Source organism: Lycium barbarum, chromosome 4 (assembly GCF_019175385.1).
Source record: "Lycium barbarum isolate Lr01 chromosome 4, ASM1917538v2, whole genome shotgun sequence".
NCBI classification, from domain to species: Eukaryota; Viridiplantae; Streptophyta; class Magnoliopsida; order Solanales; family Solanaceae; genus Lycium; species Lycium barbarum.
In genome coordinates, this window is record NC_083340.1 from 2,858,443 (window position 1) to 2,883,218 (window position 24,776).

At 33.9% G+C, this 24,776-nt stretch overlaps 3 protein-coding genes across 4 annotated transcripts; all 3 read right to left on the minus strand.

Annotated features, from left to right (window-relative positions):
* Window positions 1-973: 973 nt before the first annotated feature.
* Window positions 974-2,738, minus strand: LOC132637072 (uncharacterized). The gene is made up of 3 exons (XM_060354220.1): window positions 2,430-2,738; window positions 2,224-2,330; window positions 974-1,697 (listed from the first exon to the last, which is right to left on the minus strand). Exons 1-3 carry the CDS (start codon window positions 2,736-2,738, stop codon window positions 974-976), a joined length of 1,140 nt encoding a protein of 379 aa, XP_060210203.1.
* Window positions 2,739-4,241: 1,503 nt separating this feature from the next.
* On the minus strand, window positions 4,242-5,001 carry LOC132638065 (uncharacterized). The gene has a single exon (XM_060355052.1). The coding sequence runs from the start codon at window positions 4,956-4,958 to the stop codon at window positions 4,356-4,358; it is 603 nt and encodes a 200-aa protein (XP_060211035.1). The 5' UTR covers window positions 4,959-5,001; the 3' UTR covers window positions 4,242-4,355.
* Window positions 5,002-8,765: 3,764 nt separating this feature from the next.
* On the minus strand, window positions 8,766-20,607 carry LOC132634840 (respiratory burst oxidase homolog protein A). Of its 2 annotated transcripts, XM_060350949.1 has the most exons (15): window positions 20,428-20,607; window positions 19,594-20,285; window positions 19,113-19,272; window positions 18,756-18,804; window positions 16,802-16,915; window positions 13,671-14,093; window positions 12,170-12,556; window positions 11,984-12,079; window positions 11,357-11,472; window positions 10,872-11,039; window positions 10,573-10,732; window positions 10,206-10,406; window positions 10,000-10,128; window positions 9,732-9,810; window positions 8,766-9,645 (listed from the first exon to the last, which is right to left on the minus strand). In XM_060350949.1, exons 2-15 carry the CDS (start codon window positions 20,264-20,266, stop codon window positions 9,536-9,538), a joined length of 2,865 nt encoding a protein of 954 aa, XP_060206932.1. In that variant the 5' UTR covers window positions 20,267-20,285; window positions 20,428-20,607; the 3' UTR covers window positions 8,766-9,535. The 2 variants fall into 2 exon arrangements, with proteins under 2 accessions (XP_060206932.1, XP_060206931.1); XM_060350948.1 differs by having other exon boundaries at window positions 19,594-20,607.
* Window positions 20,608-24,776: the final 4,169 nt, after the last annotated feature.

Sequence of the window (24,776 nt, forward strand, 5' to 3'; positions counted from 1 at the left end):
CACCTCCTAGCCATGCGAGCAGGAGCAATATCCATTTCATTCCTCCTTCTAGTTGTTCTCTGGGTCCAGAAGTTCGCTCGTATGCAGTGTTTGCAATTAAACGGAAGGGACTTGCAGGCCAATATGCCTTATCACCCAAGGGAGAAAACTTTCCACTGTATGTTTGCTTGTAATACCTACAACTGTAGTACTTGCTAACATAGTCCTTAGGCTGAATTTTACGGATCCGACAAAATTTAATTGCATGGGAACATGGCATGTGGTAGTTTTTCCACTTCCCACACGAATACTTTTTTCTATTGTCAAAGACTTTATGGACATTTCCGCCCTTACCTTCGCGTGCAAATGTTAGAATCTCGAAGACCCCAGTCACAGTGTTGTAGTTCATCACATCAGTGTGCATGGTGGCCCTATCCCAATATTTATGGAACTTCTCATCAACACCGAGCGGTCAAGTCTTCTTATTTACCATTAGCAAAGAAGCAAGGGCGCTTCTTTTAACAAAATGATCAACAAGATTTTTAAAGGTCAAGAGAACCATGGTAGTAACAGGCAATCCACGGACTTTCTTGAATAAACCGTTGTACGATTCAGAGACATTTGTCGTCATAGCCCTCCCCCCCCACACCTATAACCACCGTCCTTATACAATGTCCATTTTTCCTTCGGAAGCTCGCTTAACCACATATGCGCTACAGGTGACAAAATTTTGATTTGTTGCATCCTCATTTGGTATTTCTTCTTCTGGTGCTCTGTAGCAGCCAACCACATTAGCTTCTCAAGATCAGAGTTAAGCAACTTTTTATTAAAGTTGATTTTTAAATGTCGAACACAAAATCTATGATGTGTGGTGGATGGTTGTAACCATTCATGTGTTATTACACATTGCAAGATCCCTTGATGACGGTCATAAATTAGTCCAATTCCTTTTTTATCACAAACAACATGTCTCGAATAAACTGAGAAACCAAGTTCATGACTCATAGCTCTCACGTGCAACTATAGCATATGCAGGTGGAAAAAAATTTCCATTTGCATCAATGCCAACAACAATCAACAATTTCATCTCATACTTACCATAAACATGGGTGCCATCTATTGAGATGACTGGCCTGCAACTTTTGAATCTATCGATACTTGGTTTAAAGGCCCAGAAAAGATACTTGAAGATGTGTTCACCTTGCATTGTAGTTGACTCGCGTGTCCACTCAACAATAGTGCCCGGATTGAAATGTTCTAGGGTAGCCATGTATCGAGGCCATGCCCTAAAAGAACTTTCGAAATCACCATACACCATCTCAAAAGCCTTCTTATGCCCTTTTTGCGCTTTTCTATAATTAGGAGTATAGTGATGGATCCCTTTTATAGTTTCCTGAACAAACTTAATACTGATTTGTGCATTGGTCATAACAAATGGTATCAACGAAGTAGCAATCATGTTGCTATTCAAATTGAAATGATCCTCTGTATAATCATTCGTGTCACAATTGTGTAGCTCAATCACTTTTCCTGCTTTCCACATACCACTGCCGATCAACGAAAAACGGATCATCCAACTACAACCTTTCTCATGCCGCTTGCAAATAACCTTCCAAAATGTACCTTTGGCTTGATCCATTTTAAATTCTTTTTTGTGGGCTATATTATAGAGTCTCACTGCACCTTTCATTTGCTTCTTGCTGTGAAATATAACATACCTATTTGCATGTACAAGAAAAAATATCAACTCTTAATTACACTAATTAAAATCACAAAATTCAAAAATAATGTATTATTAATAAAATTAGTCACACCAAACTAGCCTGATTTGATAACTTTAGGATTACTGGAATTCCAAAGTGCAGCCCGAACAAACTCGTTATCTCTCATGTATGCAAAATCTTCCGGTTCTACTTCTTCTGTATTATCCAAATATGAGGATCACATTTGAATGATAATTAACACTAAAATCACTGGGGGCCGCAACACCTTCATCAGAATCGTCACCGTCGGTAGACGATTGATCATCGTCCGTCCTTTCATGATCTAATGGACTATCGCTATCCGACTCATTTATTATATCATTAGCTAAATCGTTATTGCTCACAATTTGTGTGAGCTGAGTCAATGTGGGGTTATCTTCAAAATCATTATGCCTATAAATAAGAAAAATTCATAGAATTTACAAGTCAAACACAATTATACGATCCATGAATAAAGTGAATAAAATATGATTATATTTACCTATCACTGTCCAATTCACTTGGACCTGGATGTGAAGGGTGCCGTACATTACAATTCAAATTATGCAACTGCGTAGTAGCATTACTTGGTCCACCCGTCTCACGATTCTGGCCACTCCAATCAAAGTTATGATAGTACGTTGAAGCCACACCATCATATTGTGTACCATAATTAGTTGTATCATTTGACTAACTACCAAATCTTACAATTGTTCGTTGTTGAACTACACCCCTTGGAAAATCAATATTCAAACTTGGGAAATAGGTAGTACCTCCAAAATCGAACTCATTGTCGATCAGTACTTTAACCTGCGTAGAGCGTTGAACTGTAGCATACATGTCAAGCGCCGCTATGCATATGTGATTTTTAAAAATCTCAGGACAACGAAGAAATGACGATAAAGATTCATCGTCCGTAATTGACATCTCACCATAAATTGGTGAACCATCAGCTGTAAATGAACTTGGACATCGTCCAGTTATAACCACCGAAAGTTCATGATCATTTACTAACATTTTACTCCTTAAGACGCGTTGCAGACGATCATATTTTAGGGAAATTGGAAACCTTTGCCTTATTTTAGGACCACAGCTGTATCTAACCGAACCTGCTTCATACACAACTTCACCATCCCAAAATAAATACACTTTAACATGAGTTTCCGTCATCTTTTATGAAATATATGAGAGAAAAAATAAAAGTTGAAGGATATGAAACAGATAATAGAAAAACATTATATGAAAGACATGAGATGGATAAAAGAAAATTGAAAGACGAAAGATATACCATAGGTAAAGATAGGACAATATTTACAAACGGAGAAAAGTAAAAAATTTCGCAAATTAAGTCACGAAATGTAAAAGATATTATTTTGACAACTATTCAATGCTCGCCTGAAACTGATTAAACCAACAGAAATGTACAAAAAAATAAAATTAAAACCACAGCGATGTGGAGAGCATGAAAACGGTAAAAAAAAAAGAAAAAAAAGAAGGGGTTTTTCGTTCATATTCCAGCGAAATGGAACAGAATAAATTTTGTCCCATTTCGTTGGTATATGAACGAAATACAAAAAAAAAAAAAATTTGTTACATTTCGTTAAAAGTGTAGCGAAATGCAACGATCAGTTAATTTTATTTTCCGCACCGGAATAGTATTTTTTTGGGTATTTCGTTGGATAACCCATGAAATACCCATTTTGGTATAAAAAAAAAAGCATCCTATTTTTGTCTATTAGATCCAAAAAGAAGCCATTTTGGTGCCGGACTCTAAGTTTTTTTTGATAATCCAAGAGGTCACGAAACATGGCATGACTCAAGCTGGTCCAAGTTTGCTGTAGAAGAACCTTGACCCAATCACCTTTTCTTCTTCTTTTTTTTTTTAATTGTTTTCTTAAAAATTAGAAAATGAAAGCTAATATATTTTCTTAATTAAGTAGTATTTTAGGATCTTTGAGAATTAAGTTCCAAATCTCCACATATGACTTTGTAATTAGTTTGAGTTTAATTAGCTTTTATTTGACCCTTATGCTCTAATGGTTTTGATGGATCATTCTGGGTTTAATTCGTCCAGTCAAGTCAACAAGTGAATTATCATCCAATTCATTTAAATTTTGATGGATTGAGCGAATTAATAAAAAATAGGTTGATTTAGTCACCTCTAAATTTAGCTGCTGGCAAGTCCTCCAACTTTTAAGTTTTAACTGATTAAGAAGATATAGAAGAACATGCACAAAAACATGTTTTTATAATCTTCAAAATGATCATATCTTTACAATGGGGTGGTCAGATGATCTTGAATAAGTTTAAAGAATGTACTATAAAACAAAACCCTCAAAGAGAATTACAACCTTACTATAAATTAACAAAAGAAAATTAAAGATGCATAACTGACAGAGGGCGGACGTAGTGTTTTAGTCATGTATACGGATTCATCTGAACTCAGTACGTTTAGCTCAAACACCATATATATGTTAAAAGATTAACTAAATAAGTACGAATAACATAATTCAAACCCAATAAATCGAATAAACTATAGAAGAATTCTGAACTTGAATTCATAATATTCAAATCATGAATGTGCTTCCGATAACTGGAGCTTTTTTAAAACAAAAATCCTATCAAATATTGTCACTAGCAATCAAGATCCTGAATTGCACTTATAGGCAAATTTAGAGACATAGTACAACTCAAATCTGCAGATTTCTTCCTTTTAAACACCCTAAACACTTTCACTTTCCCTCTTATTTTAGCCTGGCTAGTCACTGGTAAAATCCCAGTAGTATTAAGTCTTGAAGGCAATATAATATTAGCCATAACATAAAGTTTTTTCGTCGAACGACGTCGTGCTTCTCCTTCTGGAATAACAAATTGCCCAATAGTCTCACCCCCTGCAGAATTAATAGCACCTATAGTACTATCAAAATCGTAACGCCAAAAATTCCTATTTCTCATAAAAAGTTGCGCGGAAAAAATAATTCTGCCATCACCATCGTTCGATATTCTGATGTTTTCGAGCCTTAATTTAGGCGATTTAAATCGAACAAATATGAAAGAAAATACAAGAATAATCCCAGTGAGGAAAATTGTGAAGAGAACAATACTTCTGATTCTGTTTTTCCTTCTGAGATTATTTGAATATTGGAAATTATTGGTAGCTGATTCTGCATCACTTCTTGGCATAATACTTGATGGTGCTAGTGGATATGATTGTGGGTATTTTTCATCCGTTGCCATTGTTACAAATTACAATTGAGAAATTTTGGTCAGAAATTTTGTGTGTTGTGAATTGAAGTTATAAGGGATTATATATTTATATACTATGTTTGGATGGAGACACTTTCGTGGAAAATGCTAACAGCCACATATATACGTTTAAGTCTTTGTTTCTAAGTTTTCTTAATTTTCTATGGCTAGACGTGTTGATTTGGAAAAATAGACTTCTAAAGAGCCTCTTAGACTTCAACGATATTGTAATTTTCATTTGACATGGATAATTTCAGCGTAGATAAATATTTTTGGCTTATCCACTCGTTTGATAAATACTCAAAGTAATCAAAATAAACCAAACTTATGACTTTTCGGCTTATAAACTACTTTTGAGTTTGAGCACAAATATCACCATTTTATCCTTGATATATTTTCTCTAATTCTCAAAGTTCTTTCCCAAAACAAAACTGCTAATTTCCTCTCCATTTGCATCCGTCGTTCCTCCTTTTCCTTACAAAGATAATTTTAAGTTAATAAAAGAAAATTGTAAAAAGTTCAGGATATATAATCATTTACCAAAAAGATAAATTATCAACATTTTTTAGTAAACATTAATGCATGCAACAAGTGCATTAAGTACTCTAATTGTGCCAACTTTACCCTCACACCTGATAAATGACATGCATCGTCATTTTATATAGTTCTCAATTTTATATTTTGGATATAATAAAATAGAAAAGTTGCACAACGTTCTACTTGTCACAAAGCATTGACCAGTATTTAATTAAAGCTAATTAACAAAGTTGAAAGCTCCTCATAACTAATTTCAACATTTATATATGTTGGATAGCACGTAGTAGACTGTTGGAAGTTTTCACAACGTAATGTTTAATTTCTCTTTTCTCTTGATTAAAATTTACGTCGACCTGCATCTCAGAAGAGAGTATATAAATATGAGTTTCATAATGAAACTATAGACTTGACCTCCACCTTAATTTTCTTTTCCACTCGCTTCCAATATTAGTTGCACAAAATATCATTTGCTTCAAAACTTTCAATTTTCTCCGTAACTAGTTGTGTTGATTGTTTAAAAGAAACTAATAGCAGGCCTAACTAGCTAGAGAGGCAATATAAGCTGATGAGTATGTTATCATTTGACATCCGATTATAGTCCTAGTTGGAGTTTCACTCAAAATAGTGTCACCCAACTAAATAGTTATTTATTTATTTGGGTATAAATCTCTATTATATTGGGGGATAGGGGGCGGTGAGAAATGAACAGAGACGACTTATTGTGTGGATTATAACTCTCAAATGGTACCACTAGACTAAGCCTTGGTAATAACTGAAGAGATTTAGGTGTGCTTAGTCGATGTTAAGGTTTGAAAAGTATAAATAGTACGGAACTAATTCCTAGAAGAAACATGATAGACCTAATTGCATTGTTACTCCCTCCGTTCACTTTTACTTGTCACTTTCGCTTATCGAGAGTCAGACCAACAATTTAAGATATACCTTTTCATCATATTAATATGAAAAAAATTGAAAGAAAAATATGTAAAGAATTTTAACTTATAGCATTTTTTGTATAGTTTTTGAGCATCTAAAATTTAATTTTAAAAAATTTAGTTTAATTTAACTTTAAGGATTAGTCAAATTCACTCTAAAAAAGGAAACGTGACAAATAAAAATGAACAGACGAAGTAATTATCTTCATTGCAAGACGAACACTGGATAATTACCGAAGATGACCGGGTCATTCGCACAATGTCCATTTCAGGGGTGGTTTTTTCCCCTCAAATAGCTAGTCTTTAATTTTTGCTTTTCGGCACTTTAAGTAATAAAAAAGTGATCGAAAATATTCCTCACATTCACCCATCAGAGCAAAAAAAAATTACAAGACAATATTTTCATAAAAACTATGCACATTCAGACAAAATTATGCCTTAAGGCGTAGGTCTGTAGTATGCCTTTTCCGGCATAGTTTTGTAGTATAACTTAATTTCTACAAAACTATACCGGACAATGCATAGTTCTATGAAACTACATGGAAAGTATGCGTTGTCCGGCATAGTTCGGTAGAAATTAAGTTATATAGGAACTATGCCTTGTTTGACATAGTTTTGTATAAATTAAGTTTTCCTACATAACTATGCCTTAAGATATACAAGTTTCTACATAGAAACTTTGCCTTGTTCGGCATAGTCCTGCAGGATACTACAGAACTATGCCTTAAGGCATAACTTTGCCTCGAATAGGCATAATTTCTAAGAAAACCTTATCTTGGGATTTCTTTTTCTTGAACTCTGCTAGGGTTCGAACCCAGAATCTCTGATTTCATAGACCAACGAATAAGGATAATTTGGTCCATAAATTTTCATTAAATAAGATGTAGGGGGAAATTAAAGACCAGCAATTTGAGGGCAAAATTAAAGACCAATCTATATGAAGGACAAGCCGCGCAATTATTTTGAAGATGTCCACCTAATGCCCCACCCAACGAAACTTGTAGATCTAAATGGGCTTCAAATTTCATTTTTTTGCGCGGATTGTCCTTCTTTTGGGGTGGTCTTTAATTTTTGTCTTTCGCCTAATACCCCGAGGTTCTGGGTTCGAACCCCAGCTCAGTAAAAAGAAGAAGAAATTTCGCAAGGTAGAGTTTTGGATTCGCAAGGCAGAATTTTGCCTTCAAAACTCTACCTTAAGGTAGAGTTTGAAACTCTGCTTGAAGCATGCAAAATTTTGTCGTGCGATTTTTTTTTAAAATTTTTGACTGAGAGAGGGTTCGAACCTGAAACCAAGAGATTTTTAGCGAAGGCCAAAAATTAAAGACCACCCCCAGCGAAGGACAATCCTGCAAATTCCCTTCAAATTTCTCTGCCTAGGAATATTAGGCTTATATATATTCTGTGACTAATTTAAAGCCCTTTCATCTGAAGGCTGAAGCCCATAGACTAACATGAAGAAGCCTGGCTCCAAAGTGGGTTGAAAGCTTTCTCTGTGACAAATGTACTTTTCTACTAAACAATATGACAAAAGTTGTTTGCTTTACCATTTGAGCAATTAATTCTATTTATTATGAGTGATTATCTTTAACTATATTTAAACTCATCTGATGGCTGATGGTGTAAATATTTGGCATTATCTTTGTTAGAAGTTAAACCAAAAAAAGTAAGACGTCGTGCACTAAGAGCTTAAAAGATATTTGCTTAATCATGTCACTTATATGGTATGATAAACAATAATCGGTAACTTAATAAACTAACTTGCTATACAGTACCATGATGGCTAAATTTAATTTAAAAAAAAAAACCTTGCTATACATTAACATAACAACTACTTCCTCTGTTCCAAAAAAATTATCCTCCTTTTCTTTTTAGTTTGTCTCAAAAAGATTGTTCCCTTTCTATATTTAGAAACAATTTAATTTTATGAGATAATTTACAGTCACACAAATATCTAAAGCTTGTTTTGAACTACACATTTCAAAAGTCTTCTTTTATTTCTTAAACTTTGTGTCAAGTCAAAAGAGGACAATCTTTTTGGTACGGAGGGATTACGTCTCAACCATACAAAAATTGGAATTAACGGGAATCGACCATATGTTGCTCCATTAAACCTGCTATACATTAATCTTGTAGAAAACGTTCATTGTTGTTGTATGTAACTTAAATTCTTATGCAAATAGGAATATCAAACAAGACATTCCTTTCTGTTTTCATGATCAGTCCAAGAACATTAAGAGAAATCACCCATCTCTCCTTTTCGTTTCTTGTACATGATACTTTTTTCAATCCAAAATCCGTTTACTTTTGAGAGGACATCAACAAAAAATTAAAAGAAATCTAATGAGATTGATTAAATTTTCCCAATGATATTACCTTTTATCCAGATTGAAGAGCTGTGACAGAAAAACTTTACTAACAAGAATTGCATATACACGTATCTTCTATAAGTAGTATATTGAAATACCCCAATAAATACCCAAAAAGCAATAGAAAAAGAAGAAGAACCAGAAAAAGCAGCGCTACATGGACATCTTCTGGAAGGATTCCCTTGGCCCACCTCAAAATTATAAGTTCCACCAACAAAGCTATCAGTCCCCCACTACTCCTACTACTATTATCTTCTTCTTTCAAAATTGTATTTTTTTTCTCCCCTATCCAAGCCATATTTGTCTATCCTTTCATGCTTGCCATTTTCAGTGTTTCTTTATCAAGCAAGTCAACTTCTTATTAGCTGTTTCCCAATATTCTCATTCTTTCATGTGTTGACCATTCACTTGTCATCCTTTTTTTTTGTCTCCCACAGTATTTTGACATTCTAAGCCATCTGACCAAACAGAGTCTCCCTTTTGGAGTTCTGATTTTTGGTATATGTCAACAGATGACTGAATAAAACCTATACACATATCATATTAGTATGTATTTTCTCTTGAAATACTCTTCCTCCTATTATGTACAATTTGTCTCTGACTTATTGCTTAGTAATGTTATGTCTTCAGTAGAATCAGCAGATCATGTACCGAAGATGGATGTAGTAAATACTGGTTTACCAATGTGGTTGCAGCTGATGCAAAAATTGTTCTTCTCCATGGCCCCCTTCTAAAAATGTTCTTTGTGAAACTCGAACTTTGTTGTACCCTTTTGATTATACTCATTGCAGAGTTTGTTGAGTTCCTTCGCTAATATGGGTGCACCACAGTAGAAAACCCCTGCTCCAGAATAAAAAAATTGCAGTTAACTCTCTGTAAAATAAAAGACAATATTTCATGATTGATAGATCAAACGATAACCATACCTATTCTTGCATTTGCATGCTTGGTTAAGGTCTTGGAAAATACTTTCTTCCAATTTGGCCTAGCAAAATGTGTCCTAACCTGTTGATACGAATAAATCAGTGTGCAATTCAACTAGCTGAAACGACCATTAGGCAATGATCAGTTGTTCCATCTCTAATTATATCCTAATTTTGTGCTACTGGGTAAGTTCTAATGGAAAGATCTTATTGCCTTAAAACTGAAGTGGTTGAATGACCAGATATAATTCCAAGAAACGAAGAGGCTTACCCTGGTGCCCGATACTATATCAACTCCATTCTTAGCATGGTTAAGCGCCTGGACCATGGTAATGAGAGCTGAGCGTGCATCCCCTTCCTCATAAACACTCGTCAAGTAGTTATGCATCTCGATGACCCCCTGAAATATCATGGGGAATATCGATAAGTATTGAGGTAGGCAGAAAATAAGTTGGAATTCCGGACATTTTGCATTACCCTTTGATCAAGTTCAGCCACTTCGTTCATAACACCTTTGAACCAATCAAATGATCCTTGTTCCCGGGTCACCCAATAAAAATATGCATTTGTGGTCCTTAGAGTACTCTTTCTCTTTTTTGGAGAAATCTTGTTGAGAGCTGGTTGTTCACTTGTTGCAGTGCTCATTTCTGAGTTCCCACTAAAATCTGATACTAAATCCTGAGAGCAGAAAAATGAACATTAGACCTCCTGTTCATCACGCTAACCCGAGAAGACAGCAAAAAGAAGAATAGGACTGAAAATGCAATGCGACATGATAAATGAAAATTGCACTACTTGAGCAGCATTATATTAAATGTAACACCAAGAAATTTTAGATACTCACTGCTTGCTCCTCCATTTGGATGATGTTTTTGAGCAAGTCTTTAAGGATGCTTATAAATGGTGTTGCTCCAATGCCAAGTCCAACAAGCAGTAAGACATCATACTTCCTGTAATCTTGTGCTGGAGCTCCATAAGGCCCATCTATTAATAGCTTTGGCAAACTGAGATTTAGAAGCAACTTTGTGCATCAATAATAATAATACCTCCAAGAATACTCATAGACTTACCACAAAGCGTTTCTTTCTTAAATATACCCAAAAACTAATATCCATTTAAGTTTGAGTCCTTGTAGAATTATACCTTGTTTTGGTGTTTTCATCAGCTCTGAGCAGGCCACTCTTTCCCGCCTCTGCCGGCTCGCAAGCCTCAGAAAACACCCGCTTGAGTTCTTGAGTCCAGTCACCAAGTTGTCGGATGTGAATGCTTAAGTAGTCATCCCCAGGAGCTGAAGTAATGGAAAATGGGTGCCTGGATATTCAGCATGTAGAATCTCAGCAGATAAGCATACTAAGTGTCATCAATTGTTTAAGACAAGATTGAAGATGATTTAGATTTGCATCCCCCTTCCCCTCCCTCCCTTTCTGAACAGTTCACATATTTATCACCATCCTACGCTTTCATCAAACCGCTAGTTTCACTACTCAAGAGAGACAACAAAAGTAAGCTAATGACTCTGAATTGGTGCAAATGAGAAACTCTGGTGGTCATGTAATCTAGTAAAACTGTAACTTTGTTCTGCAGGGTAATGAATCTCATTAAAATCAAAAATGCTTCGAGTCGCTTACCACTCGAATGGAGAAACAGCTGGACACTGGACAAACATATATTGTCCACTCTTGTATCGAAATTGCGGAGGCTTAGACATTTGCAGAGTAAGGACATTTCCAGGATATATTGCTACCTGAAAGAAATTGTTAAAGTTTAAACATAAGAGAATAGTATGGGAGAACAAAACGTTTGATTCAGCATTTGCATTAAGGGGAATTCTATTCGTGAAATTTCGCGAAAATAGCATCAGTCTACTATCTATGATTTGAAGTATGTTGAATTTAGCTACTAAATGTTTTCTAGTTTACACTTTCTTATTTATAACTCTGGTTGTGTTACGTGTGAGCTCGCGCATGTGGCCGGTTTCATGTCCAGATAAAGGAGTAGAGGTGCAGTAAGATGACATTCAGCATGATATTAGTCAGAGTAATTCATGATGAATCTGCATCCTCCAAACTAGCTCAGGTTTGAGGTGTAGTTGTTGTTATTGTTGTTTATTCTTTTTTCCATTTTTGAATGTGTAATTGATTTTCACCATGTGGATTGACTAATGATGTCCAGCATTGAAAACTGACCATATAAAGAACATCCTGATTCCTGCAACCTAGTGCAAGTTATACAAAATGCCAATTTCAGAAGCTTACTTTTAGAAGCTGGACAGGGTACAAGCCTGACCGGAGGAATCTAAGAGTTCTTTCCCCTGCATAGAGAAGTACAGGAACTGCTAGATACATCCATGTCTGGAAACAAATACCATGTTAATAGCATGAAAACAATAGAATGAGAGCCATTTTATTGAAAAAAAGAGCGAAAGAAATCAGAAACCATACCGTCTTAGCGTACCATTTATGCACAAGGAAGAGGAATGTGCCATGGATGATCAGTAGAATATAGACAATGACAAGAAGGTGGTGCGAATACCAGAATGCATTGAAGCCAGTAAGTCTATCAAAAGGTTTGGGTAACTTAATCAGGCTCCGCCTAAACCATCGTGTTGCAAGAGTGAAAGCAATGGCCATGAGGATTACCATTATTATGCCGGTAACACCCTCAACTCCTTTAACAAGATCTATGTACCGAGGCTTTCTTGGGCCAAAATCATTCACCAAATAGCTCTGATAATCTGTACTATTTGCATGTATAAGCCTTGGGAAATCGCATGCAAGGTGGTTACCGCCATGGAGTATCACACCAATAACAATGGCTGCAGCGACAGTCTGCCCACACCAAGTTAGAATATTAGAGTAAATATAAACTTCACCTTTTGCAACTTAAAGATAAATTAACCCTTCATTAAGACATTTTACTATTGTGCCACGTTTGCATTAACTATAAGGGAAGTCAAGCACTACTACTATACTTTGTCCTAGTAGTCCAAACTCTCTCATTCTTTCTGGAAAAAATGTAGGGACTATCACTTATGCGCGCGGTACACATATTTTGTGATTATTATCATTCTTACATGTATAATTAGGCAAATTCTAAGAGAGTAACATAGATATGTTCCATTTTTTGTACTGTCAAAGTATAGAGTTACTTCTGCTCTTCTGCACAGGACCAACCACTTACTAGATAGACACAGTGAAGGCTGTGAGATGATAATGGTGAATGTACCAACAATTTGTCACATTCTTTTGTTAGTTTATTGTTTATCCAGTGAAGCAGTAATGCAGTGCAAGAAATTTTTGATGAACTGTGTTTAGTCCCTACAACATTAAGTTATATTTATATCAGACTTCAATCCTTGCCAAGAAAAGAAAAGCAAACTTTGAGAGAAAGAAGTCAATCTTTGCTGCTTCAACAGCACATCAACGTCAATATTTCAGTTTATATTTTCCTGCTTAGGACACGCCGTCGTTACCATTCCGCGTATATTGGCATACTAAAAAATTAGTAACATATTTAATTTGGTTTTAAAAAATGTTAAGATTGATCAACTTATGACACAATAATCTTCCTAACGCCATTTACATGGTTCTGGTTAGATGCAAATTCAGCATATATGTGGATTGGTGCACATGCATTTATATATACGATTTATAAAAAAATATCAGTAATACATATGTATATTAGAAGGTACACCGACTCACTGATGAGTTGATTTTGTAGTATATTACATATGCTATTTAGTTATATGACCCGTTTCACAGTAACATAACACAGGTACATAACAGAGGAGACCTTTATAGGGTCATTTCTCTTATTTAAACGGTAAGTGGACGTCAAATTTTAAGTGAACATAAGAGATCATTTCCTTGCATTCCCCCCCCCCCCCCCCCCCCCCCCCTTTTCTAACATATGGAAACAAGAAAATGACAAGGGGCAGCATACCTTGTGAAAGTTGATATTGTCATCAAAGGGTACAAAAGAGCTCAACTTGGTGGACCTGAGGCATGTAATGGTGTTTCTGCATACTGGTAATAATATAAGAGCCATGTTGAACTTAAGAGTCTCAGCAGCACCTTTAGCTGTGAGAAGGCAATAACCCATGACATGGAATGCACTCTTGTTTTTGTACTGATAGAACTTCCAAAGAAAAAGCCCAATCATTATCAAAATCCACAAGACCAGAACCCAAATTCTCTTCCAGTTTTCTTGCAATGAATATATAAGTTTACTGCTCATTCTCCTTATTGGGCTTCTATTCCTTAACCCATGCAGATTTTGGCTCAAAGCTTGGCTTGTGTAACTTAGTGCTTGACTGTAGTTGAGGTAAGTGTCCTTTTGGAGGAGAAGTGTTTCCAGCTGCCATAGCTGCATTATCATCATGATAAAACAGAACATGCAAGGAACATGATCAGCAAGTTATGTCATGGCATCATGCTCAATAACTTAGGGAAAATGTTACAAAATGCTTATTCATCCATAAAAGAGTTTGAATTAAAAAAAATTACACTATTACTGTAATTTATCTTATTACAAGTTATCTAACTTATTTTATAATTATTGTCTATTCCACTAATTACAACAACATACCTAATGAAATCACACAAAGTGGGGTCTGATAGTGTCCGAACCAACTTGTTCGGACCTCAAACATTTGTTGCTACCTTACACGAGCATAATAATTGGGTAGCTATACGGGGCACTTTGCACGGTTGCTCTTATTCAGGGGCGCGGGGGAGGGGGGTGGATTGGTCTTTAATTTTTGTCCTTCGCTTAATATCCCAAAGTTCTAGGTTCGATTCCTGGCTCAGTAAAAAAAATAAAAACTGCAAGACAGAATTTCGTAGCAAAATTAAGCCTATTCGAGCAAAATTTAGTTCTTACAGCAAACTTTTGCCCAAAATTAAGCCTTAAAGCAAACCTCCACCTTAAGGCCTAACTTTGCCCAAAATTAGGCCTTAAGGCAAACCTATGTCTTAAGGCCTAACTTTTGCCCGAATAGGTCTAATTTTGCGCAAATATTAGGTCTTAAGGTAGAGGTTTCACAAAAGTCTTGTCTTGCAATTTTTTTTTTTTTAACTGAGCGGGGGGTTCGAACCAGAACCTCGAGATATTTTTGATCACTTTTTTAAACGAAGGGAAAAAATTAAATACCAGCGCCTTTGAAGGGAATCCACGCAAAAAAAATGAGCTATGTATGTGCTAATACTTCCACATATTGCATTGCTTTAATCCACGGAGAATAGCATTACCTAATATTTTTTGTTCCACTTAATTACATAAGTGAACCAATAATATATTCCTACAATTATTTTGCTATACAAGTAGAAAAATTAAGCTCTTGTTACATTGCGTTGGCGAAATACATCTGCTTGTTGTACACGTGTTTGAGTGCTCAAAACGCGCATTAGATGACAAAGGGGAAGGTCCACATGGGATGTCAGGACTGCCAAAAATGGTTCTAATGATGGAACCAAAGACTTTCTAATGATAACCAGGAACTACTGCAACTACGTTCTTGGGACTTTTATATGGACTTAAAATTCAAGTTCATTGTAGATAATTTCCTCGGGTAAATACCAATTTAGTAGAAAATTACTTTCAATTTAAATTTGAAAAAAGGAAACCTATGTAATAAAGAGAGAAAAAGTAGCTTCATTATTGAAAATACTACCTGTTCCAATTTAAGAGATGTTTATTCCAATTGGCCAATTGTGACTAATACTTCACTTGACATTTTCAAAGTTTTGACGATGTTAGTGGGCATGTTTAGGTTACTAAATCTATTTAAGAGATAGAAATTACAATTTAAAATGAATAGGTTAAGTTCTGCTTTCAATAAACTAAAGAGTCCACAACTAATTTGAAAATGATGATGAATTTCTTCCAAGAAAATTATAAATATTCAATGCGACAATCGTATTGCGTAAACTTAATTAGTTACTAGTGACCTTTCACCTCAACTACTTTTTCATATTAAAAGTAATCTTAAAGATACATAAAACATAAAAGTTCTTGCACTATGTCTTACTCTCGGTAAATCGCTGAATTTACAAGCTAAAGTGAGAAAAGTATATAAAAGAAGTGCACGCAATTCTCAGTAATTCCACTCTTTGATGAGTCTCACAAAGCAACCTTATTTAATTATTTATGTTTTTTTTTAATAATTATAGTGTTCGAATCAGCTAATACACACTTCAACTAATTTTATCGGGCAGATGAAAAGAAAGCAGCTAATTTTTTTTTGCCTCCAATAAAAGTTGAATCTGAAATTATATAATTGTCAATTCACTTCATTAATCACTGAGTAGAGCCTTGGTTACAAATTAGAATAGTAATCTTATTATGCAGAGCCACCACTAAATTGACATGTTTGCTAGTGAATATTTAAATACATTTGATCTTCCAAGCCATGCTAATTGGTCTGGTTTCTTCGTTACAAATGACAAGTGGTAAAAATTAAACTCGAAGTTTTTCACCAAGGATGGGACAGCATTTTTTTCAGTTCCTAAAATATTTTAAACCAATCTTGACTGCTTACGGTAAGCTCAACCAACCAAAATTAGGTAGCGTATTTCTTTGAAGTTTGAATAGATCACCTCCATATCACTTTAGTTACCTAATTCTTTTCATATTTCATTCACCTTCACTTGTTTTTTTTTTTTTTTTTTTTTTCTCTTCATTTATTTCCTGACCTAGCAGAAAATAGGAAAGAGAAGAAGAGAGGAACTGTTGAACGACCAAAATCTGACCGTGCTCTAGAAAATTAAGTACCCAGTTAAAACCCCAGAATAAAATAGTACCTACTAGTATGGAAAAATAAAAATTGTTGAACAACACGGTATCACTCCTTTTGTCGTCTAACAACTTGGCCTTTAAAAATCCTTTAAGTCTAATGCAATAAATTAGTTGCAACCATTTTGCATAAGTCAATAACCAATTAACTGATAGTAATTTACTTATATGAAGAGTTAGTCATAATAAGACGAATTATCGTGCAAGCAACAGAAATAAAAAAAATTGTGTTACTTTGTTGCAGTCCCTTAAGAGGGGGAAAAAAATAGGGTACTACATACCTCAATGTAGCCGAGTCTTTCAGGATCTAATTCTTCCATGATCAAAGCTGCATACTCCTCTGCTTGTTCTTTTAATCTTGATAACTTGTTTGCAGAGGCACTTAGCATGATGATCTACATAGATCACATAGTATAATAAGAGGTTATATATTTTCTGTAATTTGTCGTTTTCAATAGAAAAGTAAAGTTTAATTTAGCCTTGTTGGTATCCGTAGCGTAAACATTCTATGAATTTGCAAATTCGAAATTCATTCATGACAATTTTTTCCAATAACTTACGCCAAGAATTATGGTAAAACATATCTAAGATTCTTTTAGTTTTATTTAGACGTCTTGGGTGTGAGCCCTGAATCCGTTTAACTGAGTCTTACATGACATGAATAGAAATTAGTCGGGATGAGTACTAAACATCATCGGGAAACAAAAAAAAAAGGCATTAAAGTAATGTCTAGGAGGCAAAATTGTGCTAGCTCCAATAAAGTTTTATCTCCTCAGACTATCAACTATGCCGATTGAAATTTAGATAGGAGAGTTGACTTGGAAGGGAAAAAAATAGATTGCCAAATAATATTGTAAGAATTTATATCACAAAGCAATAATAATTTTAAGAAATTAGAGGGTTGTAGCAGGCATGTGCAATTCTAACTTTGTCCAACACCACATAAATATCAAAATCTAATTTCATCAAATGTCTTTCCTTTAATTTTTCAGGAACCAAAAGAAATTTAAAAGGAAAAAAGGAAGAATAAATAATTTTAGAAACACAAGGTATTTAAATTAGAAAAAGCTTCGACAAGATACAAATAATATATGTGAACTTGACAAAAACGCCCCCACCAACTCCCATGAAAATGATGTTTTAAGTTAGTGAAAAGATAAAACAAAAATGTTGGGACTATTTGCACATTGAGCTTATATACATTAAAGTTCCACTATTTGGGCCAGACAAAAAAGTTTCTACAGAACATGGGTAGCGTCAGAAAGCAAGACTACAGAGATTATGCAATGAATTATTTTTTTAAAAAAAAACATTATAAGTATTTTTGGAGTCGTTGATTCTTGAAATTTTCTTATCTGGCCACCTAATCATCACGCCGAACACATTATTTTATCCCATCAGAAGAGATAAAAACAAGGAAAAATAAGGTCACAAAGCTTAATCCTAACCACTTCGTAGTATCGTTTTTAGAATGCATGTGTTTGTATATGCACAATGAATTGTTTATTTAAGTCATTAAGCATTCTTTAAGGCAAAGTCAGCGAGACATTTTAATGAAACCACAACCTGACAGACTGTTCTCCTATGAAATTATTTTTAAAGGCTAAATTAATTAAACTTTATTTTTTTGAAACTCTCTTTCTTAAAGAAAATAGTAACTATTTAATGAGTCATAAAATTTCTTTAACCATTAAAAAAATTAACACTGAAATTTAGATAAATTGATTCTCGTAATCTGAACTCAATTATTCTTTTTGGCACAAAAGTAGTATAAAAGGTGTCTGTATTTAGCTTTTATACGTAATTCTGTAATAAAAAGTTAAGAAATTAATATGCATTCTTTTTTAAAATATTACTAGTATATTCCTCGAAGCTCATTATACTTTATTAGGATTTGGAAAATGATTTGAAATAGTAATTAATTGGTGTATTATTTTATTGAATTTGGAAAATGATTTGAAATAGTAATTAATGCTAAGGGTAAAATAGAAAAAATAAATTATTTTTCTCTTAATATGCGAAAGTGGACAGGTAAAAGTGAAAATCTATTTTTGAAATAGTGGACAGATAAAAGTGAACTGAGAGAGTACTAAATTACCTTATTAATTACTATACTTTGTTTTAACAATCTAAGTTTGACTACTCTTAATTTACTAAAATAGACAAATAAGAAAGAAAATCTATTTTTAATAGAAGGGTCAAAGTAAAATGGAACGAATGAAGTAATATGTTTACCTCTTTTACTTCCTCTTCAGTAATTCGACCATCTTCATTCTTGTCCACCCTGTGCAACAAATGAAAACCACAAAGATTGTTACGTGCTGTAAAATCAAAGTATTACTATTAGCACTTTGCAGAAGTTATGAGTATATTTTAATTATTCTGCAAGATAATGACGTGCCACTTAAATATTTCGAATATTTCTTTGTCAGTTGTCATGCAGTAGTGGAAGAGTGTTCCACATGGAAAGCAAACAGTAAATTTCTCTATCCACGATTATTTGTTTACTAGAAACTACTTATCTCTAATTTTACTTATGATGATTAATTCTTATTTTACTACTATTAAATAATCAAAGTTAATGGTGCGTACATGTCGAAGAAGATTTGAAGCCGTGAATCGAAACTCTGATCGGTGATTTGAGACCAGTATTCGTACAGTTCTTCCTTGCTAATTTTATCAACCTTCAATCTTCTTCTTCTACTCAAAGCATCAAACAATTCCATTGCAAATTCCTTCGAATCCTTCATACCTTCAATCAAATAATTAACCAAAATTAGTGTATGTAATCAATAATTCAACAAGATAATGGTAAAAAAACACATGAACTATCGCTTTTTTCGCAAGTTTCGCACCACAACTATCAGTTGTTCCTGTTGTACTTGAACTATCTATGTATTAAAACACGCTTAATTGAGTAGATTCTGATAGGAAAAGAAACCGCTAACAGTCCGACATAATTAGCTTTAAATGCGTTTTAATAACGCATTTAAATACATAAATGGTTATAGTTTTGGTGGGAAAAAAACAATTGAAAGTCTCAAATATGTTTTTTATCATTAACTCTACTGACCTATGCATTGTGCGAAATCGGAGCGATAAAGGTTTCCGTCTTTAGCGAGCTTAGCGAAATTGTTCTCAACTTCACTCCATCCATTAGTTTTATTATTACTAATGAACTTGAGTCCACGAAGAGCTTTTTGGGCGCTAGAACGAGTACGATCAAGCTGAGCGCGCTGCCTGCGCAATGCTCGAGCCGCTAAAGCCGAATCTACACCGTTTCCGGCTCCGAAAAACGACGTCGGCGAAAAAGCACGAGACGCATGTCCATGACTCCATGAAAATCTGCGTAACTCCGCTTTTAACTCTTGCGAAAACTGCCTCGCTTTCGCTACAGCTTCAGCTTTCAATTCCTGTGAAAACTGACGGAATTTATACGATGTGCTCCGGCGCATCGTCGGCGATCGAGCTTCCGATGTCGATGCCGCTGATGCAGCCGGAGTTTCAATCGACATTCCACCGGCAGTACTAGTAGGATCAGGACTGTCAATGTTGATAACAGTAGCTGGTTCAACGCTTCGTAGAATAATTGTATCGTCATCTTGAAGATCAAGTATGACTTCAACAAACTCCTCACCGGAATTGTCCCCGGAATCTATTCCCGGTGATGATTCACCACTAAAATCCTTGCCGGAAGATACTGTATCCGATGTCCACCGGCGTTCATGCCCAGGTAACCCCCTCATTTGACCCAAAATCACAATACTGAAACAAATAAATAAATATATATGTAGAAAATATATTTAAAAAATGGAAAATGCTGTTTTGTGGGTGTGAGTGGTGAGAAAGATGATGAATATTATATAGCTAAGAAATGCAGAGAATAAAGCAGAAAGGAGAAAGAGACAATGAAGTTTTCTGCAGAAGACTGAAAGTTTTGGCTGTCTCCTTTTGGTTATTTTATATGCTCTCTGTATAGTCTATAGTTTTATTTTTGCTATACAGAGAGAAATAGAGAGAGATGGATTTGGCTTTGTCAGAAGGGTTTTTTAGAGCTTTCTTAAAAATGGTGAGGGTCCGTATTCTGAATTTTGATAGAATAGGTAGCGTTTATATGAATAAATAAATAAGTAGGAACCATGCATTTCAAATTATTTTTTCTATTGTGGGTTTGCTTGTTGCAGTGACGCGTATACAGTGAATAGATGTTTGTATAGTGTAATAAAAGTGGCATCCGTTAGGGTCCTCTAATTTACAGTCAAACTTATGTCATAAATCATACTAATACAGTGATTAATTGTTACAACTTTACGAGGTTAGTAGTAACAGATTCAATGGGATGAGTAATAAGATTATATAAATTATAATACTACAAGAATAGTAGTAATAATTAAGTTTCAATCTCAATCTAATCATGGGCAGTTAAATGAATTATGAGAAACTATATTATTTTTCGGTCATATCTTTAAAAAATAATTATTGTTCAAGAGTCTGAATGAAATTTTAGGACGTTATCTTAAATTTCATTTGTGAAATTTGAAATGTCTCCATAACAATAACTATTTTTCACTTACAAGAGCTGAAAAGTTCCTACTTATTAAACTTCCCAATCTATATTGCATAAGAGTAATTAGGAGATAAGTTGAGCGAGAAAATGACTATTTGATCTGTCCAAGTTTAATCGAGGTATATTATACTTAACTCGTTTATGTATTTGACCTAACGGGTTAAATTCAAAATGACTAATCAAATTATTGGGTTAAATGAGTCAATAGTAGAACCCAATGGGCCAAAAAGGCAGTCCAAACATACAAACACAAGATTGTTGCTTGCAAATGGTCCTAAGTCGACTATTAAATTTTGGTGGTCGATCGAAAGAGGACCGCTTTATTATTACTCCCGCTGTCCTAATTTACATAGCACAGTTAGAAATTTGAGATTCAAATTTCTGAATGTTAAATTTAAATTCGGCCACAGAACCTTTAAGTTTTTTGAAATAAAATTTATATATTTGAAAACTACGTAAAAAATATTATAAATCATAATAATTAATAATTTAGAATATTATATAAGGAATACCGATAAACAAAAAACTTAATTGACTTTCAAAATTTCAGTTGTGCCACATAAATTGTGACAGAAGGGAGTACTGTTAGTAGAACTTGACAGAAGACTTTCAAAGAAGTCTGAACCAAATCGAAACTACTAGCACAATAAAATGAAATTATCTCAAAGGTGGAAAGCTCTAATACGTGCCGGCCAACTTTTCTTGGACTGAAAGAAACTATGAGCCCGTTTGGATTGGCTTATAAGCTGTTTTCAGCTTTTTTTAGTGTTTGGCTGACCAACTTAAAGTCATTTTGTGCTTAAAATAAGCTCAAAAAAATAATTGAGTCAGTTTGACTTAGCTTATCTAAAGCAGCTTATAAGCTGAAAACAGCTTATAAGCTGTTTGCAGCTTATAAGCTGCTTAAAATAAGTCTATCCAAACAGGCTCTATATACGTCATGTTTACCTACCACTGCGAGGTGGATACAAGATTTTAATTCGTGGGTTCTAAATGGTAGGACAGTCATTTTAAGTACTAATAATAATTGAGTTCTTGTTTAATTTTTATATATATTTAATAAATTTTTTAACACATATATAAGGTTATGGGCGCCAAAAAGTCTATTGGATTCTTTAAAACTAAAAAGTGAAGCCAACATTCATTCCGTGTGTGGTTGGATGGTTGATGTTCTTTGATTCTAAAACCGAAGGTCTTGGGTTCATATTATGAGAAGAGTTAATGGTAAAAAACACACAACTAACATTTTTTTGCCAGTTTCACATTCTGACTATCAGTTGTTCTCTTTTACTACCTAAACTATCGCCTTCTATGTGTTAATACACACCTCAATCATCAATTGTTTCTCCCACCTGAACGCCTTGTTCTCTTAATGAGTTTATTAGTCGTGAATCTGAATTTATTGGGTTTGTGGCTGGGCTCTGAATACCGGAGGATAAGGGATGGTTAAATCGACATAATTAAATAGAAAAAAGCTGAAGTGGTGAAAACACCCCTAAAATTGGCACGGATTCGTATTTTAGTCCCTAAACTATTGCCACACTTAAAAACACCCCTAATCTTGGCTAACTAAATTTTAATTCACCCCCGAATTGACACATGGCACAACAAGTGTGCCCAAACTCCTACAAGTGCGTGACAAGCTTCCACATCTGTTTTTTTTTTTTTTTAAGCAAGAAGAATCAATTTTTTTTACATTTGCCTTTAATTTTTTTTCCTATTCCAACATCTAAATCATCCCCTTCCTCCATTAAAAAGTGGGTTTTTTTTAAAATCAGGAAAAACTATTTTTTTCAAATGTGAAAAACCCCGTTTTTAAAAATGCGCAAAACCCTTTTATTTTTAAAAAAATGGATAATTGATTTTTTTTTATTAAAAAACCTGGACTTTTTTAAAATCTGGAACATTGATTTTTTTTTTAATAATATAGTGGAAAACTGATAATTTTTTCTAGATTTAAAAAATAATCCAATTTACCGGGATTATTATATTTTAAAAAAATGGGTTTTCCACATTTTTTTAAAAAATCAGTTTTTCCATATGTGTATAAAACTCTAGTTTTATCCACTGTTTTCCAGTTCTTTTTTAAAGAAGTGTCCTAAAAGAATTATGAAAATCTGATTTTTTTAGGACACTTTTTAAAAAAATATCAAGGTTTCATTTTTTATTTTTTTTTTAGAAAAATCCATTTTTAAGGATATTTTAATTAAAAATCTAGTTTCAAATTTTCCAGATTTTAAAAAAAAAATCCATTGTTTCAGAATTTTTTATTAAAAAAAATCAGTTTTACCATTTTTTTTTAAAACAATTTATCTACGTGGAGGACACATAGGACGGAAATGCCAAGTTGACAACGAGTGCATTCCACTTCCTGTGGCATGTCAATTCTGGGGTGAATTAAAATTCAGTTAGCCAAGATTAGGGGTGTTTTTAAGGGTGGTAATAGTTCAGAGACTAAGCTCCGAATCCACGCCAAATTTAGGGGTGTTTTCACTATTTCAACCGTGAAAGATAATTTCAATTGCGTATGTGGAATTTTTTTTTATACCAAAGGAATATATAGAGTACTGAACTCCTTGAAGTTGTTGGCAACACCAAATTATCACTTGACTATGTCAACTCCAAAGAAAAGATACAGTTTATTTTGTATATATTCTTCATGTCTTATAATTATGGACTTACAATAGATTCACAGTATTTGCTTTTACAATCTAACTAGGGTCTCATAAGATGAATTCAAAATTAATTGGTGTGTTTAATGTCAGTGTGGCTCAGTGGTTATGCAAAATGTCAATCCACAATCTACTTTGTATATATTGATTGATAATTTATAAAGCAAAAGAATATATAGTGATCACATGTGCAAAGAAAATAGTTTGTAGTAGGAGTATATAAGTAATTTTTTAACATGTTCTGATGTTGCCTGTCTGAAAAATATATGCCTAGGGAGGAAAAATAAATTTCTAGTCTTATTCTATGTAACAAATAAAATTTATGTTGAGGCCTTGCTATATTCGCAAGGCTAATGTAATAAATTTTTGAGGTCCTTAATTGGTTCTAATATATCTTGCAGTAGGATAATGTCTATACAAATAAAGAAGGATAACTTCTATTTATATTTTTCTCCTATTCTATTTGCAATTAATATAGTAGAATGTCCCAATAACTCACCAGATTAATTGGCATAAGAAAATAAATTCACGCTATAGATGGTAAGACATTGCTATATGTAACGCAACCAAATACTGGTTCATATTTAGAAGACATCATATACATATATATATAGGCAAACAAGAACTTAATTGTTCTTGTTTCCCCCGACATGCATTTACTTAGCTTGTTATTTGAATATCTTCATGACCATTTGAAGAACGAACTTACTACTGAATATGACAAATGTTTATATTGTACTCTAATTTTTTTATTTTTATTTTGACACGGTCCTTTTGGGTCTAGTGGGAACATTTTGCATTTATGAGCATCAATATATAGCACATTCCATTTATCTCTTTGATTTGGACAATCTAGATTTCAGATTTTAAGTATAATCTCACTAGCATGAGGAGAAGCTATGTTAAATCAATGAATATGCAAATATTGTCACATCTAGCTAGCTAGTTGATTTTGAAAAATTATTTACTAATAACTCAGGTTTATTTCATATAGGGATCATTCAACTTTTATGTTGT